General features: G+C 41.1%; 2 protein-coding genes across 6 annotated transcripts in view; one reads left to right on the top strand and one right to left on the bottom strand.

The window, feature by feature from the left end:
* The first annotated feature begins 37 nt into the window (after positions 1 to 37).
* Positions 38 to 4,110, top strand: elovl8b (ELOVL fatty acid elongase 8b). 4 transcript variants are annotated; one of them, XM_071487599.1, is made up of 8 exons: positions 38 to 325; positions 406 to 463; positions 1,104 to 1,291; positions 1,456 to 1,536; positions 1,694 to 1,750; positions 1,828 to 1,942; positions 3,378 to 3,505; positions 3,605 to 4,110. In XM_071487599.1, the coding sequence occupies exons 2-8, from the start codon at positions 406 to 408 to the stop codon at positions 3,767 to 3,769; spliced, it is 792 nt and encodes a 263-aa protein (XP_071343700.1). In that variant the 5' UTR covers positions 38 to 325; the 3' UTR covers positions 3,770 to 4,110. The 4 variants fall into 4 exon arrangements, with proteins under 4 accessions (XP_071343700.1, XP_071343699.1, XP_071343701.1 ...); XM_071487598.1 differs by having other exon boundaries at positions 38 to 315; XM_071487600.1 differs by lacking the exon at positions 406 to 463 and having other exon boundaries at positions 182 to 315.
* Positions 3,793 to 24,828, bottom strand: part of LOC139627003 (zinc finger protein GLIS1) — a 72,564-nt gene continuing 51,528 nt past the window's right edge. The window contains exons 6-11 of one of the 2 annotated variants that reach the window (XM_071487597.1): positions 22,492 to 22,590; positions 19,134 to 19,275; positions 15,074 to 15,248; positions 6,874 to 7,004; positions 5,824 to 5,979; positions 3,793 to 5,708 (exon numbers count right to left, since the gene is read on the bottom strand). In XM_071487597.1, the coding sequence (XP_071343698.1) occupies positions 5,572 to 5,708; positions 5,824 to 5,979; positions 6,874 to 7,004; positions 15,074 to 15,248; positions 19,134 to 19,275; positions 22,492 to 22,590 (840 nt within the window). In that variant the 3' untranslated portion in view covers positions 3,793 to 5,571. Of the gene's footprint in view, positions 5,709 to 5,823; positions 5,980 to 6,873; positions 7,005 to 15,073; positions 15,249 to 19,133; positions 19,276 to 22,479; positions 22,591 to 24,828 lie in introns of both variants that reach the window. The other variant, XM_071487596.1, reaches the window with a different exon arrangement.

The following is a 24,828-nucleotide window of genomic DNA, read 5'->3' on the forward strand; positions in this document are numbered from 1 at the left end:
CTGAACCAGCCACTGATCCTGTCCGAAAATATCCACAAACCCAAAGCGAGGAAAAACAGGAAGTGAGCCAAGTCTTCATATTTTCTCCGGAGTCTCAGGTGGAGGATAATTCTCCGTCATTAGAGTCCTATTGTCGGGCCTGCGGTCTCTGCCCCCCCCCCCCCCCCGGCCCCTCTTCAGTCACTGCTCAGGACGAGGATCCGGATCTGCCTGCGGGGCGTGCTGCAAACTTGAACTTTGCTAATTTGCCAAACATCTCCAGGTCGCGACCAAAGGTTCTTCACCGAAGTGTGCTGCTGAAACACCGTGTGCGAGGTCAGCAGCTGTGAGTGCAGCTCTGTCTCTAGTTGCCTCAGCTTTATAGTGTTTTCCTCTTTTAATCATTGTATTCCTTTATGTTTTCAGATGGCTTCTGCATGGCAAAGTGTCCTGTCTGTGCACCAGAGGATAGTGGACAATGGAGGTGATGATCTTTCCTACATATGCTGTTCATTTTGTGTTTTTTGTTGTTTTTTCCACAGCAGAGAGGAGATTCCCCGTTTGAAGCACAAGCCTGTGTGTGTGTGTGTGTGTGTGTGTGTGTGTGTGTGTGTGTGTGTGTGTGTGTGTGTGTGTGTGTGCATTCAATGTGTGGGAGTTGGGAGCTGCAGATGTGCTTGTCTTCACAGTGACTGCTTTGTGGCTTGTCCCATGGTTTGCCACCACCACGCCACTTTTTAATCTCCATTATCTTGTTACAGCCATTTGTGCAGTGGATGCATGTGAGTGGGAGGAGCAGAGGCCCCGACTCAGGGAGAGCCCTTTAATTGTCAGAAGAAAACTGTACTTTTCATCTACTGAATTTTTTTTATTTTTTTTTCAGCTTTATAAAATGTAATTGGTTTACATTTATAAAATTGCACATATAGCGAATCATCAGAGCTAAACTGGAGCAACATTGACTGCAAAAACAAAAATTGTCCTTGAAGCAGTGGTGAAAGTTTGGAGAAATCAAGGCATCTCATAAAACTCTGAATTCTAGCAACAGACGTGTCCTGAACTTCATTTATTCATATGTGAATAAAGCCTCAAAGTCCCTGACACAGAGCTCTGTCATGTTGCAGACAAGAGGACTGACCCGTGGCTGCTGGTCTACTCCCCCGTCCCCGTGTCACTCATCTTTCTGGTTTACCTCTGTGTGGTCTGGGCCGGCCCTCGCCTGATGAAACGCAGGGAACCCGTTGACCTCAAAGTCGTTCTCATTGTTTACAACTTCGCCATGGTCGGCCTGTCTGCCCACATGTTCTATGAGGTGCACGAGTGCAGCTTTTTGTCGTTGTTTCCACAGGGAAACCAAATCAATCCTGAGCATGAAATTATGACATAGAAAATATTTCCTTTTGCCCAGCATAAGTGGTTATGTTGGGTTTTTATTAGGTGTATCATTTCATAAAATTGCTGTTTTAATGTTTGTAGTTCCTGGTCACTTCATGGCTCTCAAACTACAGCTACCTCTGTCAGCCTGTAGATTACAGCACCAGCCCACTGGCGATGAGGGTAAGCATTTTCTCACACAAGCTTCGTTTGGATCCTAATTCACAATAAAATAATCCTACCAGGCAGCTGACGGCGCAGTCTGATAGATGAGACATATAATTACCTTTATTTGATGAATAATAATGTAAAACTGAACCTTCACCTTTCCTTTCCCCAGATGGCCAGAGTCTGCTGGTGGTTTTTCTTCTCCAAGGTGATCGAGCTCTCTGACACGGTAAATATTTGTTAAAAAACCATTTTCAGGTTAAAGAATACAGAATTCTAACTCTGGTCTTCTCTGTCTGTGAGCAGCTCTTCTTCATCCTGAGGAAGAAGAACAGTCAGCTGACTTTCCTTCATGTCTACCACCACGGCACCATGATCTTCAACTGGTGGGCGGGAGTCAAGTATGTGGCTGGAGGACAGTGTAAGTTAACTGTTGTAGTAATTTCATGAAAGAGCTCTAATGACACTGATATATTTAAAGTCAGGTGATATCCTATGTTTGTTTGTTTTCAGCAAATCCCATGAAAACACCAAAACACAACAATCAGCTGATTCTTCTTACAAATATTTTCTGTGTAGCCAGAGCATTAAGTAGCCTATTCCTCTGTGCTGTAGAGCTCCTTTGTTGTTCAAAAATTATTAAAAAATATACCACCACCACAAGCTGCGGTAAATATTCGCTGAAGCACCAAATGTGTATTAATCCACAGTTGAAAATAGGCCCAAAAAGATGTACTAATTTCTCCTGTTTGAGCAACTTTTGCTATAAACTACTTTTATTTAAATGTATTACTTTGCCTATTTTTTTTTTTTTTTTTTTAATGGAACCATATATTTATGACTGTTTTATTCAGTAGGAACTCGTGTATGAGGCTCATTGCCACAGACAGATTAGGAAAGCTGTAAACGAGTGAGAGATAGACTAACATAATGTTGGTCTTAAACTTTTCATGGGCTTTGTTGACAAAAAAAACTCTAAAATAACCACCGGCTATTAACTTATCTGTAAACATAAATATTTTCATGCCAAAGACATCATGCATTCAGTTATTCCCCCCAGGATGACAAAATGAGGGAAATATCCTTTTTGGTTGAAGAAACAACTGGAGTGAGTGAGAGGTGTGTGAGCACTGTGAGGTATGATGATGTTTAAGACTGGGTCAAAATATCCAGACAGCTCACATGAAGCATACAGACGTAGCCAAAGGCTAGTTATTATTTTATTATGCAAATAACAAATGTTCAAATGAGTTTTGAGGTACTTGTACTTGACTTCACTATTTAAGTTTTATGCTACTTTCTACTTCTCCTCTGCTACATTTCAGGGGGAAATATAGTACTTTTTACTCCATAGTATTAGTTACTAGTTATTTTGACAGATGATACATACGAATCACATGATCATCTTCATTGTTATAAATTATAGTACACAACAGTAAAAAATGTGGTTCAAATGATCTCCTCCAAAATATTTAAATGCTTCTTGTATGTTAATGAATGAGATTAGATTAATGATACATGGAAGGATTCATGGTGAATTTGAATGGTGTCGATTTACATGTGTACTTATACTTTAGGTGCATTTTACGAAGGACTTTTACTTGTAGTGGAGCATGTTTCTACTGTATTATTGCTATTTTTATTTAAGTAAAACATCTCAATACTTTTCATCACATAAATTTGTAGCACATTTGATAATTCACTCTGTCATTACTTTAAACAATATTACTTCTATATTTTGATGTATGAATGACTTAAATTTTGGATGTAAAGCTTGATAATTACTGCTTTATAATGCCATCCTTGATATTTTTTTATTTATTTCTGCATTGCTCTGTTTGCACCACATCCTGCAGCGTTCTTCATTGGCCTGGTCAACACCTTTGTTCACATAGTGATGTACTCTTACTACGGCCTGGCAGCGATCGGCCCTCACATGCAGAAGTACCTGTGGTGGAAACGATACCTCACGTCTCTGCAGCTGGTCAGTGGTTCCTGCTCCTGTGTGACAGGCATTGTACGCACAGTATGTTTAGAAAGAAACTTAAACTGATCTGAACTTTGTCTTTGGCTGCCTCCCCAGCTGCAGTTTCTGATGTTCCTTGTGCACACGGGCTACAACCTGTTCACAGAGTGTGACTTCCCCGACACCATGAACATGGTGGTGTTTGGTTACTGCGTCACCCTCATCATCCTCTTCAGTAACTTCTATTATCAGAGCTACCTCAGCAAGAAGAAGCAGAAATAAGATGCAATGGTGAGGCGTTGACACACAATCGAACACACTGAGGCTTTAATGAGACGAGCTGATGTGATAGTGTGACAAAGGTACTTTGCACAGTGAGTCAAGTGTTCTGTGTCGTCAGTACTCACCAGTGTCCACTAGAGGGCACAACATGTCCACATTGTGAAGGTTTTTCTCATGCTCCTCATCAAACTTGAACATTTGCATATTTTTACAGACATGTACAACTAATGTGAACGATTTCAGTCCACTCTGCATTATTTTTAATGTAAAAATGACAAACATGACTGTTGTAAACAAACTGTACATTTTATACATACAATAATAAAGTAGGTTGGTCTCTGCATTATTGCAGAATTAATTAGCCCAAACCCTCCTCAGTAAATAAATCCAAAAGCAAAAAACACTTAACAACAAAATGCAGAAATGCAAACATTTTTTTTTTCCACTGCTAAAACAACACAGCAAAATGATATATTTTTTTCTACACTTCAGTCTAAAGTAGATTGAAAGATGTAGATTAGAGAGAAGAAAACACGAGAGGAGGGAGAGGACGTTTCATTTAAAGTCGATTCTGGGGTTTTGTAGTGACTGACGTTTATGTATTAAAGCTGAAAAACTGCCTGTGTAAACTCAGTCTGATTGTACTGTAAGCGTGCAAGTCTTAGCACCAAGTCAAATTCTCTGTACATGATGAATTCTTGGCCAATAAATGTGACTCTGAATCTAAGAAGGAAAGCTCATGTCTCTTATGGACATCAATGGGAAGATGCTTTAAAAAGTGAGTAATAAGAAAAGGAGACTTCTTAACTACTGTTATTTCTTTGACTCGTGTCGTTCCTTCATTTAAAATAGGTAAAAATTGTATCTGCCAGCCAGAATCAGATCAAAGTGAGTTTTTTTTTAAGTCTTTCTTACATATTTAAAATCCCAGCGGTTCCCAACCTGGACGTCTGACCCCCAAGACAAATCTGAGAGATGTCAAAATTATTAAAGTGGGCTTGCAGCAATTTAGCACTGTCCTTTCTTCTTTACGCTGAGGGACTGGCAAGAGACAGATTAAAAACAGAACGGATAAAATCAATACAGTAGAGGCTGAGATATCCTGACTTTTAGTCTCCACATATTTAACACTACACATTCCAAGTTTATAACAGATGCTTTCTGTTGTAAATCTGTATCGAGCCCAATCCCAAATAAGCCTCATGACATCACTATGACATCATTGGGGTTATTTTCTCAGAGTTTTGAAAGCTTCCTTCACAGACATAGAAGATATTTTACATGTGTTTTGCAGGCTGCTATGTACGTACTCCTCCACACAATTTATCAGGGGGGTGTCCCTTTCACAGAATCAGAAAATGCTTCAAATTATGTTTATTTTCTCAGATTTTTGCTTATTTACTTATGAATTACTGGATAATTTTACATCTGTAAATGGTTCACATACAACCTGGAAAAATCACTCTTTTATTCAACTGGTGACATTTTTGTTTTGAGGGGTCACAAGCCATAAAGGTTGGGATTAAGACCTATTTTGTATCTTGACCATTCAGATAGTGTAAAGTAAGCAGTCTAAACTGGCTTCAAAGCTTTTTTTGTCTTGTTTGTTTCCATCCGTCTGACTTCTGAGGAGGTCAGAAGATTCTTGATTTACTGAGTGACCTTGCTGTTGGGGGGGAAAAAAAACAAAGCAAGACCTAGAGAAGAAGTGGTCTGAGTGTGCGAGGATGCATGTAAAGGGAGTTGGACTGCAGAGTAGTATAGAGTGGGTGTGGTGAAGCGTGCCCCGCTCCAGTGTTGCTCTACGTCTCTGTGTAGACGGAGGACATGTGGCTCAGGCTGCGGTCGAAGCTGCCCACCTGGAAGAAAATGCTCTCCTCTGGGCTTGAAGAGAACTGGCACCCTGCGTTTCCTTGCAGCTCCTGGGTCAAGCTGAAGCCTGGAATAGACAATGATAAGTGCACTTTGCTTAATATATTTTTGATAAAATCATCCAGGTAATATTATATGATCTTCATGATTCCAGCAATAGGCCCAAGGTAAAACGTCCACACCAGCAGAGCCAGTGTTGCTAGTTGACATGTGGAAGCCATTGTGCTGATGGGAGGTGTAGGCGTGAGAGTCTCCCGGGATGTGGACACCACTGACCGTCTGCTCCATCCTGTAGGAGTCTCCGAAATGGAAGCAGCTCTGAAAGCTGCCTTGGTATTCTAGGAAATGAGGGAGGATGTTGAAGAGTGGGGGTGGGAGAGAGAGAGAGAGAGAGGAGAAAAATAGAAGCCAGACTTGATCAACTGCCACCAGCGTCTATGGGTGATTGTTTCCAAGGTCAGTATGCGTCCGCTCCATCCGGCTGAAGCTTAATGTGGATCTCAAATTATGACAACGCTATATTTGTGCTTGTGCTAACTCTGCCAGCCCCATAGTATGTAACATTTATCCCCATCGTCTCAGTTTGTACTCAGAATCGACCGCAGGAGTCACGATAATGGGAAAGCAGCCTTTCCTGGAGCGCTTTTACGCAACTCCTCGACCACAGCGCGGTTAGAGAGACGTCCATGTGTAGATCTTTACAGGGAAAACAGTGTTTAAGGCATTAGGAAAAAGGCTCTGGAGTGACAGCTGAGCCTGCCAATGTCAGGGCGCTGAGAGACAGCTGAATACATGAGCCAGCATTTTGTTGGCTAATTCAGTGCAGGGAAAAGGCTTCCGGCATGTGGTTTTCCCCACTCTGTTTCTACGACTCTAATCTCTCTCTCTGTCCTTAAAAATGCTCTGACAGAGCCACAGGGCAGTATCGCTGCTCTAAGAGACAACTTCCTCTCACTGAGGCCTTTTATGTGGGTTTGGTGGTACAATAAGCGTTTGAAAAGAGGACACAGGGTTGTTCAGATCTGAAGTGCATTCAAGTCATCTGGCACTGTGAGTTCTCTCGTAGGACTCTTATATAAGACAATCGGACGGGCTACACATGCTGATTCACCTGTCACAGGAAAAATTTAAGGAAAGTAAATTTCAACGCCAATGAACATTTTCAAATTCAATCTAAAACAGATTTCCTCAAATGAGTTACATTCAGACAGATGTGTCTGGGTCAGTCTTACCGTCGTTGGCAGACTGATGATGGTGATAATGAGAGTAGGGCTTTTGGTGAGGGTGAACATGCTGTTTCTCCAGAGGAGGAGGAGGCGTCCCTGTTCCCTTCATCCCAGGAGACAGGAGGGGACCCGACACCCTGGAGGAGACACAGAGGGGATAGGGTGAGATAATACATTTAAAGCTCTCAGTCTATCATTATTTCTTCCTTGACAGTGTCCACAGTGTCATAAAGTGCTGCAGCTTCACACATCGTGACATCCCAATCAAAGCCAGGGCTACACGCCGGCATGCTAACCATGTGATCCGACGAACCCAGCAGGGCAGTTAGTGATTCTAAACACGCAGAAGAAGAAACAGTCCAGGCGTGTGGAAACTTGGGCTCCCCACACGTAATCGTCCTCCTACCACATATTATGATCTTAAGTCAACAAACAGCAGAGTGTGCATTCAAATAAAACCACCCTCTCCCATTCTCAAACATACACACACACACACACACACACTGCCCACCATTTGCAGTAACCTCGGGCTTTGTGGCCTGGAGAGAAGAAAGCACAATCATGTTTACATTCATGACGTCTGAGAGAAGGAATATTGAGATTACATGTTTGTGACTTTGTGGATTTGAACAGCCTGGAGAACAACTGAGGTTTCCATGTTGGCTTATTTTGTAGATATTGATCACTTCAGTAAAAGTCTGTAGATGTTATTGGATACATTTGACAATTGATACCGCCGTGGCAAATCACATCGCAGGGACACAATCTTCAACTTGACAACACTGTGCAGCAAAGTGATGTTTCAACAGAGCATATACACGATTTCTTCAGTCTCAACTTTAAAATAGTCTCACTGTGTGCTAGGGAAACACAGTCTGGAGATCAAAGGCGTCATAGCAAATGGTGAAATACTGCAATCACAGCAGCTGATAGTAATTCTGCCACTTAGCGTCACAGTTAAACTGGTTCCCCCCTCAAAAACCTGCAGAAGGAAATGCACTCTCTACAGCATGCCTCGCTGAGCTTGTGCAGAAGCTTTCAGCAGCATCTCAGAGCAAGATCTGCACAACATCATATCATCTAACATGAAAAGTATGCTGATCGTGACGGATGTTACTTATTCTTAATTTTGTCTTTGCTGTTAAGTGTGCAGGGAGGAAGGGATTTCTACAAATTTGTAGAATTACATCATGCATTTTTTTTTTTTATGTTGTTGAAACATGTAGCACCTCTTTGAGATATGCCTTGTGTTATGTAAATGTGATGGCGGTTTTATGTGTCTGCCTCAGGTCTAAATAAGCGCCTGAGATAACATTTCCATCAGCAATTATAACAGGGCAAAAGTCTGAATTTAATCACTATAAACAAACAGTCTGACCTTTTAGGAATACTCCTATTCCTTTTCTTGCCAAGAGTTGAATGAGAAAATTGATACCACTCACATGTCTGTACAACCAATGTGAGGCTAGAGCCAGGAGAAAGTTAGTTCAGTTTAACACACAGGCTGTAAACAGGGTGAAACGGCCTGGCTCTGTCCAAAGGTAAAAAAAAAAAAACAACAACCAGCAACCATATTATATCTCTATTATAATTTATCTCTCTATTTATTTGGTCAAAAATCAGAAAAGGCCAAAATGTAAAATTGACTGGCTGAATGGAGATAATCATTAATCAGACATGTTTCAAATTTTTATGAACTTGGTCAGAGCCAGGCTAGCCGTTTCCCCCAGTTTACAGCCTGTGCGCTAAGCTAAGCTAAGAGCATTGGATTCTCTCTGTAGCTTCATATTTAGCATGCGCTGTGGTATCAGTCTTCTCATCAAACTCTTAGGAAGCATATTTACCAAAATGTCAAACGATTTCTTTAACTTAAAGGCCACAGAACCACAACTTTAAACAGGCAGAGAGAGATATTCAATGTGTGTCTTGTTAAGCCTCCATAAGATCATAGTGATAAATTTAACCAGAAGTAAGAACCAGGTCTGGTATTTATTCAGACACTTAAATGTTAAATGTGAAATTTAACAAGAAACTCAAAATGACCAACAATTTAACGACTTAATGTTGTACATTTGACATTAACTTAATGAAACAGCAATCTGGTGAAAAATCCAGATTGATAGCCAACAGAGCTGCCTTTAAAAACAGAGCTGGCCAATCACCTCCCCCTCAAATATTCAGCAGCTACTTAGTACCCTCTCATGACTGCATATCAGGAATGCCAACACATAAACTGCTGCTGTGTTACTATGTGGAAGCATATGGTTTGCACTAAGCACTATATGAATGTGATGACAGAGTGTTGCTGGAGGCGGCCGAGCCCTCAGATGACTGCTCATTGCTGGCCTGGCTGGAGCCTACTATATGACCTACTGCTCCATGCATGAGGTCCGTCCCACCCAGCACTCAGTAGCTTGCAGTGGCTTCGTGCATGGCATTTGGCAAATGAAAATGCAAAACGCTGCAGAGCTTTCCTGCCAATGCCAAAGTTTATTTTACATTTCACTTAGCTGTAGGACACAGCTTCAGGCTCCTTGCGTTATTGCTTTTATCAATGGAGATCATCGTATAACTGTATAAAAATATACTCTGGAATCGTCTTTTTATTGCGTCAATAAGAGAGGTCATGTTGTTGCTCCTGTATGTCTCCTTTCTCTCAAACTGAACTGGTGCCATGAAATTTGGTGGAGAGATGGGCCTTCAGCCAATGAACATATAATTATATTTTGGCAGTAATCTGGGATTTCCATCATACTAAGTGGTGGAAAGTAACTACATAATTGCACTTACTTTTTTCTTTACTTGAGTATTTCAACTTTCTACTTCCTCTCCAATACACCTCAGAGGGAAATATTGTACTATTTACTCCACTGCATTTGACAACTATAACTGGTTACACTGCAGATTTTACATACAAAACAAATGTTCAGCTGATAAAATATGGTACATTTTTTTACTAAATAAACTACCCAATAGTACATCAAGTAATTAGAAGAAGTTTCCTTTGACCAGCTGCAATTTAACTATTTGTGAAATATTTAGTATATTTTGCAGCCAATACTTTTGTACTTTTTCTCAAGTAAAATTATAAACACAGAACTTGTAATAGAGTATTGTTATCATGTGGCATTGCTTAAGTAAAAGATCTGAACATTTTCTCCACCATTGTTAAAAGCTTTGATGCAAAGGAGGGATGTTCCAAGTTCCAAGGTCTGCGGGATTAGCCAATCAAAACAACTTGAAACTGAGGTGATGCCTCAGGAGGTAAGAACAGATTGGGGAAATGTTTGGAGTTTTTCACTCTGGGGCCCTTCTTGTCATCTTGAAAATGCTCATGTAGGTATCACATTTAAGTTCTTAACTGTATATGGACTTCACTTGAACTCCATGTCCATGTTCCACAAAATTGAGGAAGCTTGTGTGACACCTTGTGTTAGTCCAGCTCTGGAGAAGCTAGCTGTTAGCGAGCGTGGCTAATCCACGGCCTGGCACAGGCCCAGTGCGTGGCCATGTGTTCCTGCAGAGAGCAGCATTCCCCCAGGAGCTGCTGTCAGCACAAACTCAGGAAACAGTTATACTGTTCATATTTTTACGAGCTGCCTCTATGTGCAGCTAAAGTGAATCATAAGCTAATCACTGCCAGCTGCCCCCGGCTGTGCTCTCGCTAGTCTCTAGCTTGCTAGCTACTCAAGCTTGAGGTATGATGGGAATCTTTCATATGCTTCATTAATCCCCCCTCTGATATTCATCTTCACTGACCATCCTGCTCCACTCTACTTTTTCCAGACAGCCCACCCACTCCTGTTCCGCAACAGTGAGAGTGATTTGACCATTGACCTGTTAATTCCTGAAGGTAGAGTCAGAGGGGATTTTAAGTTGAGGCTAAAATTTATGAACACAGTGAAGGTCAAGAGGTTATGGAGGTTATGGAGAATAGGGAGAGATATGTAAAATATGCACTACCATTGCAGAATGATGTAAACTTTTGACTATATTGTATGAAGATTGTGTTGGAAAGAAATCTTAGTGTAAGGTTGTTTTTAAAGGGAATGAGGGGCTGAATGGTTTCTGAGACCTCACCCTTTGCTTACTCTAATGGACACTAGGTCAATGACTTCGACTTGAGTGACTCAGTGAATTTTTCTGTGAAGTCCTTGGCTGAACTCCAGCCTTACAACAAAATAAAAAGGCCACTCCAACCTGGGCTGTCTGATGCTGCTCTGACGCCACACAAGCCCAGGCAAAATGACTTGTATTGAGGTATGTGGGCATGGACGTCATCACTACTGGAGTGCAACTATGGTCCAGAAACATTACGTCTTAGAAACTGCCTTTGCAGTCTTGGCTCTCTGCATGGAGGCATGATGGGATGGAAAGAAACCTGAAGATTCATGAGCAGTCCTGCTCTGCTCCTCGTTCGTCTTCCTTCACCTGAAGCTAACTGTCCCACTAGGGAGCAGGGATCAGACCCTGTCCTGTACAGAGCCTACATTCTCCACAAACACCCTCTGCCTGCCCTCTCATCTCCCCCTCCTGTAGCCGACCGTTAAGCCCTGCTGATGGATGACAGGGGCTTCTTTGGCGCAGATCGGTGGGAACACTTCTGGTTCTGGTTAGCAAGTTAAAGCTGTGCTTGAGAGACAGACTACAGCATCCTGGCTAAAGCTAAGCTAAAGCTAAGCCAGCCCCGAAGGCCCCAGTGTGAAGAGCACAGCCAGTGCTCAGGATATTTTTGGGGCCCTGGAAACTCTCTGTTACTCTCTGAGAGATAACTGCCCCAAACAAAAAGGATCCATCCTTAATCACCATCCTTCTGGGAGGAATTATTGACAGTAAATCATCCAAATGTTTTTCTTTGAGTTAACTGTTTGTGTAGTTGGGTTAATTGAGGACTATATGTTATTAAGTGAGCACCACAAAATGAGTGAATGACCACAAGCTAACATGAGCGACTACCTCAAAAATGTTTTTGTTTTGGTTGTGAGATTGACACTCATTTTCTGGATGGCTGGAGAATGATAATGGCTGGAAGACAGACAGTGTAGAGTTACGAGCTGTGAACGTCCCCCTTCAGGGCAGGAACTCTTAATGTAGCTCTGTGCCGTCTCTGCCGTCACTCGTAATTCAATTAGCCTGTGTCAATCACTGCCAAGGTATCAAACCAACTCAGTATTTATAATATTTGCAGAGGGGCTCTAATATCAATACTCAGGTAAAGGCGGTAGAGTCTCCCCTCTCCAATTATATAACCACATATGGCTGAAGCACTGAATGACAACATTTACCACCCATCTCTCTGTGAGCACAGGCCACCACAGTAGAACAGCCATCTCTATGAGAGCGGCCCTACACACAAACACTCACACTCTGATCACACCGATCACCAAATGTGTTTTAACTGGCATATTTTAATATTAGCTTCAGAAAAATGACACTGGTATTTACTAAGTAAAAGGAGCATAAATGGCCCATTTGAGCCAGAGTAAACACATTTAGCTATGAGGTCAGAGGCTGCCACACTAGAGGCAGGTTAGTTTGATAATTTTGTCAAAATGTTTAATGTCCTGCTAAACCGTTTGGGAAAAACAAGTGTGGCGCTGATATTGACTTTGGCAGCAGCCTGTATACTCAAGGCTTTAAACATGTAAATCAAATGCTCCATCTTCAGGCAAATGTAAGTAGACGTTTTATGCCCGGCTAGTTGTAGGTCCTGCCACAACTCACTTTTTGACTCCTCACCCCGCCCTCCGTCTATATGGCATGATGAACAGATAGAGCAGAGCAGTGTGTGTGTGTGTGTGTGCATTCATGAGCGCGTTTAGGTCAAACATCTTGATTTGATGAAATCTGCAAATTTGGAAATTGCTGCAATTTCAATGCAGTGTTGTCACAAGTATGAAGGAGCTTAAGGTGGGAAAGCAAAGATATACACGAACAGGGAGATTACTGACATAATGTGCACTTAAGTTACATATGTAAGGAAAAAAGGTGATTCTCAGGGTGCTGCACACACATACACACACATGCACAATGGTCAGATGTTCCTCATCAAGTACCCAAAGGAACAGACCCACATCTCAGATCCAATATGTCCCCCTGCCTGTGTAACCACTGTTACAGCATCCCCTACTCAGGTCCTTTTCACTTTCCATTTCTTTCCCCACACAGGTAATTGTGCATGCTGCTGAGAAAGAGGCACTGAAACCACAAGGTAATTTCAACAGCGCTCTCCTGCTTTCAAAGCCTGAAACAACACATCACCTTCCAGATGCTTCCAGGCCGACCTGACGTCTCTGAGCGGCGCTCGGACGTTTACATCCACGCGGTTCAACCGCGCCGGCCCTGATGCACTGTTTGTGCTGGAAGTCGACCGGTCTGCTGCGCCTCACACCCCAATCACATGCAATCATGTGTGTTTCCTGGATTACTATATGTAAACTCCTCTCACTCACACACACTCCCACACACAGAGACACACATGGGTACAGATGCATGCACGGCTCTCAGAGTAAGAAAGCCATCAAACCTCATTGTGTCATATGCCTGTGCTGTATATACTCCCATAAAAGTGTATATACACACACCAACACCCAAAGAGCAGACCACAGAGTTAAAGGAAAGCATGTTTACGTAACATGATCACTTTTGTAACACAGGGTTTATGATGCATGATTCCATCCACTCTTTCTCAATGTTATTAAACTGTAAAAGACTGTTTTCCTTCACTACCTCCCTGGTTTTCGGCACATTGTTTAGTACAGTACACACTGTGCCTCGTGACGACACTTGGGCTCTGTAACTCTGCTCTGCCGGCTCTCTGGGGAAATCATCGGCACTAATAGGAACCATTCTGTGCCTCTCACACACACACACAAACACACACACACACACACACACATACAGGGGAAGAACAACCAAGATACAGGGAAAAAGCTGTACGTCCCTGCTGAAGTGTCCCTGAGCAAGGCAGTTGTACCTCTACAAGCTGCAGATTTTCTATGCAGTCTCTTGAATTTGTTGGTATCTAATGTAAGAGGCAGCCCAGTAAAAATGTGTTTCAGAAGAGTTAATTGTATGTGTATTCTCATCATAGTCAAGTAAATACAAATACATTTTCTTCTTTGCCAAGATGTAGCAATACTGGCAACACTTACTAAATATTACTAAATCATCCCCAGTTTTATTGCTTTCTCTTTTAAAGTATCACCAGATGTACTTATTTTCACAATTATTTGGAAGATGTATCATCTTTTGAGATGGTATAATTTACCAATAATACAGTTCATTGTTGGTTGTATGACCCATCAATAGATCAAGTGCCTAATGGTATTTGATGGTCTACACAACGTAAGTACCTACAGTCGATTTGTACAAAATGAACGGTTTGCGAAACCTTTCTCTTCTCAGACACAGTCTGTTGATTTTCGTCCTTTGAGGGTAAAACAACTCACAGCACAAACATCAGAGAATGATACTATCACGCTGCTTCGTCAGTTTACTGTCATTAAAGTTTGAATCATGGCCAGCCAAGCGGTTTGGTCATCATGCTGATGCTATTGTATCCAGTAGAGACGGGGGACCTTATGAACACTGACTCCAGTGTCAGAAATAGAGCTGGTGATGTGTCCCGTTGACCCTGTGGTGACCAGCACAGCCCCTCTTCCCCTGAGGCATGTCTTAGGGGTTGTAGAGTTGAGTTTGTTTCCAGTAAGAAAGCCAAATGGGTATGTCAGCAGGACCGAGAGGCTTAACCTAACATGAGCTAAGTGGGTTTGCCCTGCAGTTCGCCCCGGATTCAGGATAATAAATAGGTGAAAAACAATGGAAACAAAGGGTGAAAAGTGTGATCATAATGATAATATCAGCGTGATGTTTAGTAGAGGAAGAAAGTTTGTGCTTTGCAAAGTTTTTGACCTTTGTGTATTTGTGAGGATACATATGTGGATCAGTGTATGTGACAGTAAATTTGGAAAAAAGCCTTTCATGATTCATCTTTGTCCACTGAGGTTTTTGACTTTACTGTGACAAAGCCTTACATATGACTGTTTGCAGAATTTTCCACTAACTAATCACATTTAATGTTTATTTTTACTGCCCTGCTGACACATTTCCAATTTTCCCACCCTTACCAGTGACACAGAGTTTTAAAGTATGACACATCTCAACATCTTGGTACATCCATGTAACACGTCCACGCACGACTCACCCGTCTCTCGTGCTGTCCATGGCAGTCAGTGGGGACAGGTGATGAGGGCTGCCGAGGTCCCGGTCTAGTCTGTGTTGCCGTGCGGGCAGGTCAGTGGCGGAGACGGGGTTGGGGTTCGGGGAGAGGAGCTCCACTGAGGCGCTGTGATGGGGGGTGCTGGAGCCAGTGTACAGGCCTGAAAGACAAACAAAGCTAATTCAGTAAATGTGCCAAATAAACCCGAGGGCCCTGCGTTCCATCTTTCCTTTGAGCAAATTAAACGCCCTTTCATGGCAACAGGGTTTTGTTTTGACAACCTTCATCCAATCAGAGAGCTTTGTAAAATAAAATGTTCTGTGTTTGCGCCGTCTGTAATTTGGGGTACATTGTTTGTCCTGCCACAGGGATTGGCCTTGTTTGTCCTTTAAACTGTTTGTTCTTATAACACAATAATAAACTAAAATGTTGCATGTGTGTGAACAGTAGGGCATTTAAAAGGGGGAGTAAGGTTATTGGATAGCCTCTGTTTTGTGTGTGTGTGTGTGTGTGTGTGTGTGTGTCATGGTTATGATTATGAGAGCACATGCAGCTGTATATTTAACTGGGAGCGTCCAGTATATGTGATGTGTTTCAGAATGTGCACATCTACTGTATCCATATGATTTCTTTTAAATCTTCTTACCACCAGAGAATGGAATAACTTTATGACTCTGTTCCATAATGTGCAACATGTCTTTCACTATTCAATCACTGAGTTTTAAATTACATTTGATTAATATTTTGTTGATGCAGCAGTCTGTAGGAGGCCGTTATTTTCTACTGATGCTGGCTTCTTGTTGCCAGCTGCAAACAATGATCCTTTTTTTTTTTTTTATCCAGAATGCCCTGAAAACGAGGGCTGCAACTAATGATTGTTATTATTGACTTGTGTTTTATTTCGTTTTATTTAATTTTTTACTGTATTATGCCCATCTCAAAATTCCCAAAGCCCAAGGGATGACTTAAAATTGTTTGTTTTGTCCAACCGACATTTTAAAAATGAAACGTAATCATTTTATAAAAATATAACACAGAAAAAATAGTAAATCTTAACATTTCAGAAGTTCGAATCAGTATATTTACCACTTTGGCTCAACTTAGACATTTCACTCTGTGAGTCTGTTGCAACTGCTTCTGATCTGTCAAACCTTACTTTGAATTTTCCAGTGGTTTAGCTCCATCAACATTTGAAAATGTTGCTCCAGAGGGAAAAAATAGTACGGTCAAGAACTAGATATTGTTGACACCAAGAGAAACTGAACGTGATCTCTACTTGTTCTCCCAACACAGTAAATCTACTCTCTTCATCTTCTGCCGTGTTTGTCGGCAGATTTCTTTCCCAGCATCCACGAGGAGAGCTTCGCGCTGACTGTCCGGTGCCGTTAACCAGCAATGAGAGGGGAAGACAGGAAGAGATAAAAGGAAAAGAAAAGATCAGTGCTCCTGGTTTTGCTGTTTCCAGGCCCAGCTGTTCTCAAATGGAAGCATGCCGAGGCCCGATCTGACAGCACTCTGAAATGGTTACAAACTTGATTCATTACCCCCCAAATCATCAGTCACAGACCTTAAATGTTTTCCCCTTTAGCCCCAACATCTGCTACCAGAGCGGCAAAACAGTCGACAAATAATGGCCGTGATTGCCTCAATTTCATCGGTAGTTCCTTCAGAGGGAGACAGAGAGGATCTGATGGCAGACTTTAAGAGCTAGAGAAGGATTATGTTCTGAAGATGTTGCGGAAAGGCATCTGGGCGAGCTCAGAAAGAAAGTTCTGTGTGAGAAGGAGATGGAGAGGTGTATCGGCCATTCAGCAAAACAGCAGGAACGTGTAAACCTCTGCACTAAACTATGATGAGTCCTTCCTCTGGTTAATCAGGGAACACTCTAATTATGCTCAATAAAACAGAATGGGGCTTCTCATAAGTCTCACTGCAGCCGTGTGAATAAGAGCAGACTTATAACCAGTGAACAGGAAAACAAGTTCAGCTCTGACTGGAAGCATGAGTCATTTTCTGCTCCACAAGTGTTAATGATGGGATGGCTGCCCACTTTGCTCCACCTCTTCCATGCATCCTATTGGCCCCAGAACAAAGTGAAATTCATGTAAATGGAGATCCTGAATGCCAACCTGCGACATCTTTGCTGGCCTTGAAAAACACTGCACCCTTGAGCGCTTTGGCATTAGCTCATGAGAGTGCTCCTCAGGGCTTTAAACCATTTAAAACAAGAGAGCAAGCAACATCCACTCAGACGCAGAGGGAGGCCGAGGGTAAAAAGCCAAGACTCAGAGGCCCGGTTCGACATTCAAAGACAAGTTGAGCGTTCACAGTCGTCAAACGGTGCGCAGAGTTCCAGCAACAATAACAGAAAGCAACGGGGAGGCTGGACGGGGTACAGGAAGAAAACAAGGACAGATGTGTCCATAAACTGAGGAAGCTGCGGGGCATCTTTCTTGTCTTTAAGATTGTTATAATCTATTTATCTCTCTCTTGTTCCCAATCCAGTGTGGTGTTGACTTTTGGTGACGGTCAAATTCATCAATTAGAAAAATGGAAGTTTAAAACCCACATGTGATGAGTAAAAGTTTCCGCCTGAAGCTGTTGCTAATGGTTTTTGCAGTCTTTGCATGACAAGATGACAGGTTAACATGATATGGTTATGAAATACACACCAAACAAACAAAAGTGCAAGGTTGTAACATTTAAACCTAAGTAACCCAGTACAGTCCAGCCACTAAAATGTTATATAAAATGTGTATAAGCAATTACAGATAAATTATAGTGGTGTAATTTGTTTATATTTGACCAAAGGCGTCGTAAGTATGATTTTTACTGCCTGAAAGTACAAAATGACCATAATACATCTGCAGGAATGTTGACATGGCTGTTGATTACCACCAATGACTCTGTGATTGCTTTGCCAGGTGTCATAATTTCTGGCGGTCAGACCTCACTTGCTGGCCTGTTCTTCTGTTTTGGAACAAATACTCCCTGGCCATCGATATTTGGAGATACAACCACACTCTTGCACTCACATTTTGAATTGCTCAATCATGGAGGATAATGCTATTACTGGTGTAATATGACATGTTGTGTTCAAGTTAAAGAGCAAATGATTAATGACCAGACACTGAGGTGTGTACTTACATTATTCCAAATGTTTCAAGCGATTACATGAATACATGATTTCAATTACGGTAATAGTCCGTTTCATTTGGTCGCCTGTCAATGACGGCATATCCCCTATGCGCAAGCATCAGTGTTGTGGTTGCCTGCCAGAAGCTCCAAATTGACTTTTATCCAGTTTTAAGCCATACATCTTTGACACCATGGTCGTTTTCAACTACATATTTTAACCGGATGAAGGATTTTAGTCATCAGACATCTGGATCTTAAGTTATCAGAGGAAAAAGCCAAGTAAGTGTTAGGCAGCTCGGCTTCCAGTATCAAAGTCTTGTCTTGTGTCCGCTGAACTGTGTGGGTGAATCACTGATTTTTAAGGTGTTATTCTGTGTTTCTATTGGTTTAAATTCCCTGGTCCTTTAATTAAGGACAAAAGGACAACTCTGTAGATGATTCGCTGCTGTTAAAAACCTCCTGAACATCTGGATCATAAATTATCAGGGAAACAAATGAAACAAAGGTTAGTGGCAGTCTCAGCTCTCAACCCTTCCCTGATGTCCTGTGTGAGCAAAACACTGACTTTTAATGTGAAACTGCTTTATTCAGTCTTTTTAACGGTTATAATCACCAGGTCTCTTTGTTTTCTAGAGGAGGAGACTTCAGGAGATAATTCAGCTCCAGGTAAAAACCTCCTGAACGACTGACACTGAACGAATCCAAACCGTGAGGAGTTGATGACATTAGCGGTGAAGACAACAACTCCCACAACCCCACACTACTTCACAACGTCATCCAACTCCATCTTTTGTTATTGTTTTGATTGAGAAACCCCTAACAGAAGAATGAACAAACTCTGTGTTTAATGCTTCTCTAAGGCTACATTGTCAGGGTGTTGGATGACAGAGCAGCATCCTGTGTGCACCTGTGAAGATGTCTTGGCCCAGTCCAGGAGAACGACCATCTTTGCCATTGTAGAGGTGCTGCGAGGAGGTGGAGCTCTGAAGGTGCTGCATGGATAAACAGTCACTCAGGACATCCTGCTCCAGGTGAGGGCAGGGCCGAAGCTGTCAATCACAAAGATTACAATAACATAACATTAATCAATTACAAGAAGTTATGTTGAGTCATTTAGAGAGAACACCATCTGCTCTGCAAGATTACACAACCTAAGACCAAAACACAGCTTCAGCTTTGTCTATTTGTAGGTTGGACCAAATGTGGGGTGTGTGTTTTCTGCTTTTGCAATAATGTGATTGTCCTGTTAATTTGAAACAGTAACTCAGCAAATGAGAATACATTGTCAGTCAGAGGGAACTAGAGGAGAGATCATACGCTCCTTTTTGAGTCATTCGTTGGCTTTGGACATTATGAGTAAGTGATCCCTGTACCAACTCAGAGCCAAAGTGAGATTGCTTCTGTTTCTCTCCCTGCCAACAGTAATGGGGGCAACTGAAGACACATTTTAGCTTCAGAGTCGATCACACGCCACGCAGAAGAAACCTAAACTTAAGGAAACTTGTGTCAGTTGGAGAAATGGGACATCTGTCTTATGGATCAGTGGAACAGCTGACCTCTGTTGTATACATCAGTGGATTTCACTGTAATAAAACATAACAGTTGCTGAGGTACACACCAGGACTGTACTAACAACCACATCTTGTTCTTTCCTCAGGAGATTTACCTTCAAAGATCCTGAAAAGCCAACACAGGGATCAAGATAGCGCTATAGCTAATAATCTGAAGTGTGTGGAAAACAGTAATTTTAAGCCAACAGTATGAAATGAAACATGTCAAGCCAGAATTACATTAAGACAATGACTGGAGACAAGAGGAATCTACCAATAAGGTATCTGGCATCTGCTTTACTCCAAGTATTAGATGAGGAGTTATGGAAAAACAATAGCAGTGGACTTGATCTGCTCACTACAGTATATTTGCTATTCATCTGTGAGTGAAAGGTTATGACTGGTTTCTTATTGTCAACAAATCCGATGAACCCAAAACTAAAAATAATTTAACCCCAAGTATTGCCTTTGCAGCAAAAGCCTGATATAGCTCACCCCAGTCAACCCTAACCCAAAGACCTCCATTGTTCACAAACTAATACAACACATGAGTAAGCCACAATGTTGCACTGAGTGACATGTTTGGCCATTTAGTCATTACTGGCAGAACATTTTGTTATTTGAGGGATGTTGTGTATTTTTAGGAAATGTAATTTAAAATGTACACAGTTTATATAATTATTAAACAGCATTTTCACCAAGTGTTAGGGCTGATATATACTGACCATATTAAAGAGTTGTTTACTCCTCAGTCTAAATGGCTCAGCTGCCATATGTTAGCAAGCTAATGTTAGCTTTGTCAGCTGGGTCAGTTAGCTACATTACACTTATGCCCTGTAGTTACTATGTGTAAATATTTAGTCAAAACTAACTTTGTTAGAAAATTTGTTTGGTGAAACCTAATTTAATTAGTGTATTGTTTTATTTTTGTATTTATTTATGTAATGCTTTATTCATAAAGAAAACTTATCCTGTTTTAATTCAGTAATGCATAAATCTACATTTAGTAAACACGTGTTATAATTTGGCTAGATTTGAACTTCATCTGGTTCATCTGGCTCTGAATCCAATATATGTGGGTTCAGTTTATCATAAAATCAAAATATAAACTAAACATAGATGAAGTTTTCTTTCTGTCAACATGCTGTGTTGTTGATATTATCTTGACTAATACATATTTTTTACCGGAGTATATAATAGTAAGAAGTGATAACCTTATGATGCCAAGAGGCATAAAAACCTGGGAGTGCTGCTCTGAGTCATTTGGACCAGTGCAAGTCAAGTGTATCGTTGAAGGAAGGCGCTCCAGTTTCACATGGCTAAGGTCAGTGCCGTCAACCAAGCTCTTTTCTCTATCATCATTCATACGCTTTCAATGAGTCTGTCTTTCTCCCTATGTCTGCCTGTCTGTCCATATATCCGCTAATCCAGCCTTTGTTATTCCATGAAAATCAATTCCACATTTCGATTTTGTGGTTGGACCGTGGGTGGAAACATTCTTCTGCATTATCACAACAATCTACTTAAACTCAGATTTTTCCCATACATTTCATCGACAGCAATGAACCAAGTGGACAGATAACAATTTAATCTGTGCGTGACTTACATCTTTTAAGAACTTCTGCCTTCTTGGCCGCTGATATCACAACTAATGGCACTTGTCAACATGCTGGCATCATCCACTTTATGATTTCACAAGTTCTGATCAGATGCTGTGTGTCAGTAAATGTGTATGTGCGTGTGCTCCTGGGAGAGCCTTATGAGTGCCCTGCGAAACATTCATCACGTGTAACTGGGGCTCTGTTTTCCTCACAGCAACACTCCTAACAGTTTTTCTCCGGGCCTGCTCCAAGAGTGGAGTAAGAGCATTTGTTTGACATTTGTCCATAACATCTGGCCACTGGGGTATTCTACACTACAGCTTATTAACAATGCTACAAGTACACATGTGTTTCCCTTTACGATGCTAAGCAAAGGAACACATCATCCAGCCTGCCACTATCCAGCCCCTTCCACAACAATGAGCCCATTCTCTCTGTTATTTACCCGCTTCCAGTTAGGGAAAGAATGGGCTTTTGACCATGAACATGATGAAATGTGGTCAAACCTGATCTATTGTTGGGGAAACGATTCTCAGAGACACCCCTCTAGTCCGCCCCCGGCCTCCCAACCCCTAAATGAAACCAATGAGATAGATCTGTGGATAATACAGATCAGACCAGGGCAGATTACATAAAGTGGTCTGTTTGTAAAACCTGCAGCCCTACCGTATTGACTTAAATCAGTTCATACTGGAAGTTTACCAAGAAAAAGATGCACAGTAGCTCTTGAGCAGGGTATACTGTAGCAGCTGTGTTGCAGTCCATGCAGGCAAAGCCACCCATACATACAGTATGCCTACTGACATTTTTTTTAATGCAGAATGAACCATAACTAATAATATTCCTTTTTTTAACTCCTTTTTTTCAAAAAAATCTAAGTATTTAATTAATTTATTATAGACATAAAGTTTGGGTTTAGTAACTTCCACTTGCTTTTATTCAATGCCCAAAAAATAAAAAAAAAAACTTATGTCATATGGTGAGACATGACAGAATTTTAGTTCCTTTTTGGAAACATGCCTTTTTCTTACTATTTGACAACACCAAGTACATGAAGTCTTTTCATAGTTTTTCCTTCCCACTCTTGCACAGAGTATCTTACCTTTCTACGCACCTGTTGCTCTTTGGCTGAGTGGATCTTGACGTGTTTGCGTAGGGAGCTGGGATCTGTGTAACGCTTGGTACAGCCGGGGATCTGACACGCATATGGTTTCTATGAGAAGAGAGAAAATATCTCACATCAGATTTAAGAGTGAAATACATTTGAATTAGCTTTAATATAAGGAAGACGCCAACAGAGGAAAAAAGCAGGGCAGCTATTAAAGAAGACATGAGAGGAACTGAGAAATTAAGGAGCAAAATCAATACACATTAAGTTTGAAATGTGTTGAATTAAAGGCAAAGTTAAAGTCCTACCTTTCAGCTGAGAAACACACATAATTTGAAGTAAAAGGAAGAGCAGAAAAAGGATGAAAAGAAAAGACAATCAGTTGTAAAACATTTTAATATCAGAATTGTGTTTTATCATTATGATTTCATCTGGTTGGTCTGTGTTATGTTTCACTTTTTCTTCTCTCTTCAGTAATGAAACCTCACTCTCCTGGTACTGAAAACACTGATAATGGATGATTAATAATAATAAATAATTGCTGAATAGTCAGCTAACATTTGTGTGTGTTACACTGAATTTATTTTTTTGCATCACATGAAAACAGACCTATTATAGGATCTAATGTTTAGTGGTACTCTATACCATCAATCTGTACATTAGTGTGTGTGCTGACATGCAGATTGGTCATAAAGAGAGATGTAGGCAGATTAGTGTAACAGAAATGAAATCCGTAAAATGACTACACTGTCATGGAGTTTCCTCGTCATTTCACATTCCCCTCATTAGCCAAGCAAACATAGCATGTAGCTCGCTGATTGAGGGATTTTTCCCCTCACTGCAATTTTTTTTTCATCCTCGAATATAGGTTGCCCATTAAAGTGTAAGGGGATACGCGTCTTTATTAGCTCTGCCTCCATACCTCAACCTTCTCTGTAAATAATCCATTGTTATTCCAAGGTGCTTACAGTGCCACTCATCTCTGCCATGTTTGTTTTGCCAAGCAATGCACCCAATACATCGCCGAACCCTCAGTAAGGAAAAAAAAAAATCAAGCATGACTTCTGTGTAGAATAAATATCATTAAAGCTTGAGAACGATTTTCCCCCCAAAGTGTTTTTGGCAGCGCAGGCAGCTAGGCAGGCGCAGAAAAGGCCTTAGCAGGGTGTTAATGTGAAGCCATAAGCATCAGGGTCCCAGATTAGCTGTATCATTTGTCCTACTGTGGAAAGAGTGGGTGTTGGAAGAAAATCAATAACTGATAGAAAAACACAAGCCTGCATTCAAATTTCTGCTTAGTTAAAAACACTGAATGATTTATTACTACATGGACCAAAGAGCATTGGTGGCTGGCCAGTAAAGGAACACAGGGGGCTAATCTGCTGGAAGTGTAGATACTATAAGGATACTGCTAAAATTAAATTGTGTTTCAACAGAACTTTAGAAAAAAGTTCAAGATTTAAGAGTTTACTGAGTAAAAAATAAATCTGATTCCTGTTTTGCGGTGCAGTGTAAAGTCTGAATCCACCAAATCACCTTGAGAAGTGACGAGTATTTTCCAACATTCAACACTAATCTCTGTTACAAGATCACTGCTGCCATACAAGTTAAAAATAACCTGTTAACAATTTAAGGATTACAAAATAGTCTTTGAGACATTTGAAAAATAAATGTCTTTCGTCCCCATTATTTACATAAATTTTTTAGTTATATCGCATGTTTGTCTGTCCTTCAGGGATCTCTAATTCTCCATTTTTTCCAAGTTTTCTCCAAGTTTATTCTTATCCGAGTCGAGGATGCTGTGATGTTCTGGTTGTAAGGCCCTCTCGAGACAAATGTGCAATTTAAGGTAGACTTATAAAAATAAAATTTTATTGGCTTGACTGGATGTGGCTCTCTGGTGGCAGAACAAAAAGCATTTGCTCAGAATTTGGACTGACATGCACACAGATTTCACCAACTGATTAAATCAATAGACTTTTTAACGACTCTATCACTACCCAATATAATGCCCTTAATTTCTATCTACAGTTTAAAGATGGTAAGTGCTTGTGTTTGTGTCTTTTTTGAGTATCCAGTAACATATACAGGGAATAAAAATATCACCTGGAGGTGTTTAAATTGGAGGAGTGTGATATAAAGCAGAAATTATATTAAAATGCAGAGGAGAAAAGTGAAAAGTTCCCTGGAATAGCAGAGGAAACAAATACCTCAACTGTACTTAAGTACATAATTTGAACAAAACAACTTATTTACTCCCTAGCTGTGTTGGCGTGCGCATGGTGATAAAGTGGGTATTGGTGGGGTTACTGAGACATGACGAGTGGCAGCAATGGCTGACTC

Source organism: Trachinotus anak, unplaced genomic scaffold (assembly GCF_046630095.1).
Source record: "Trachinotus anak isolate AG129_WGS33_773 ecotype Australia unplaced genomic scaffold, CSIRO_AGI_Tana_v1 ptg000010l, whole genome shotgun sequence".
NCBI lineage: Eukaryota > Metazoa > Chordata > Actinopteri > Carangiformes > Carangidae > Trachinotus > Trachinotus anak.

Coding starts and splice junctions, on each gene's coding strand:
- elovl8b (XM_071487599.1), top strand. CDS start 406: ATGGCTTCTGCATGGCAAAGTGTCCTGTCTGTGCACCAGAGGATAGTG. Junction 464..1,103: donor GAGGATAGTGGACAATGGAG/GTGATGATCTTT, acceptor GTCATGTTGCAG/ACAAGAGGACTGACCCGTGG. Junction 3,506..3,604: donor ACCTCACGTCTCTGCAGCTG/GTCAGTGGTTCC, acceptor CTGCCTCCCCAG/CTGCAGTTTCTGATGTTCCT.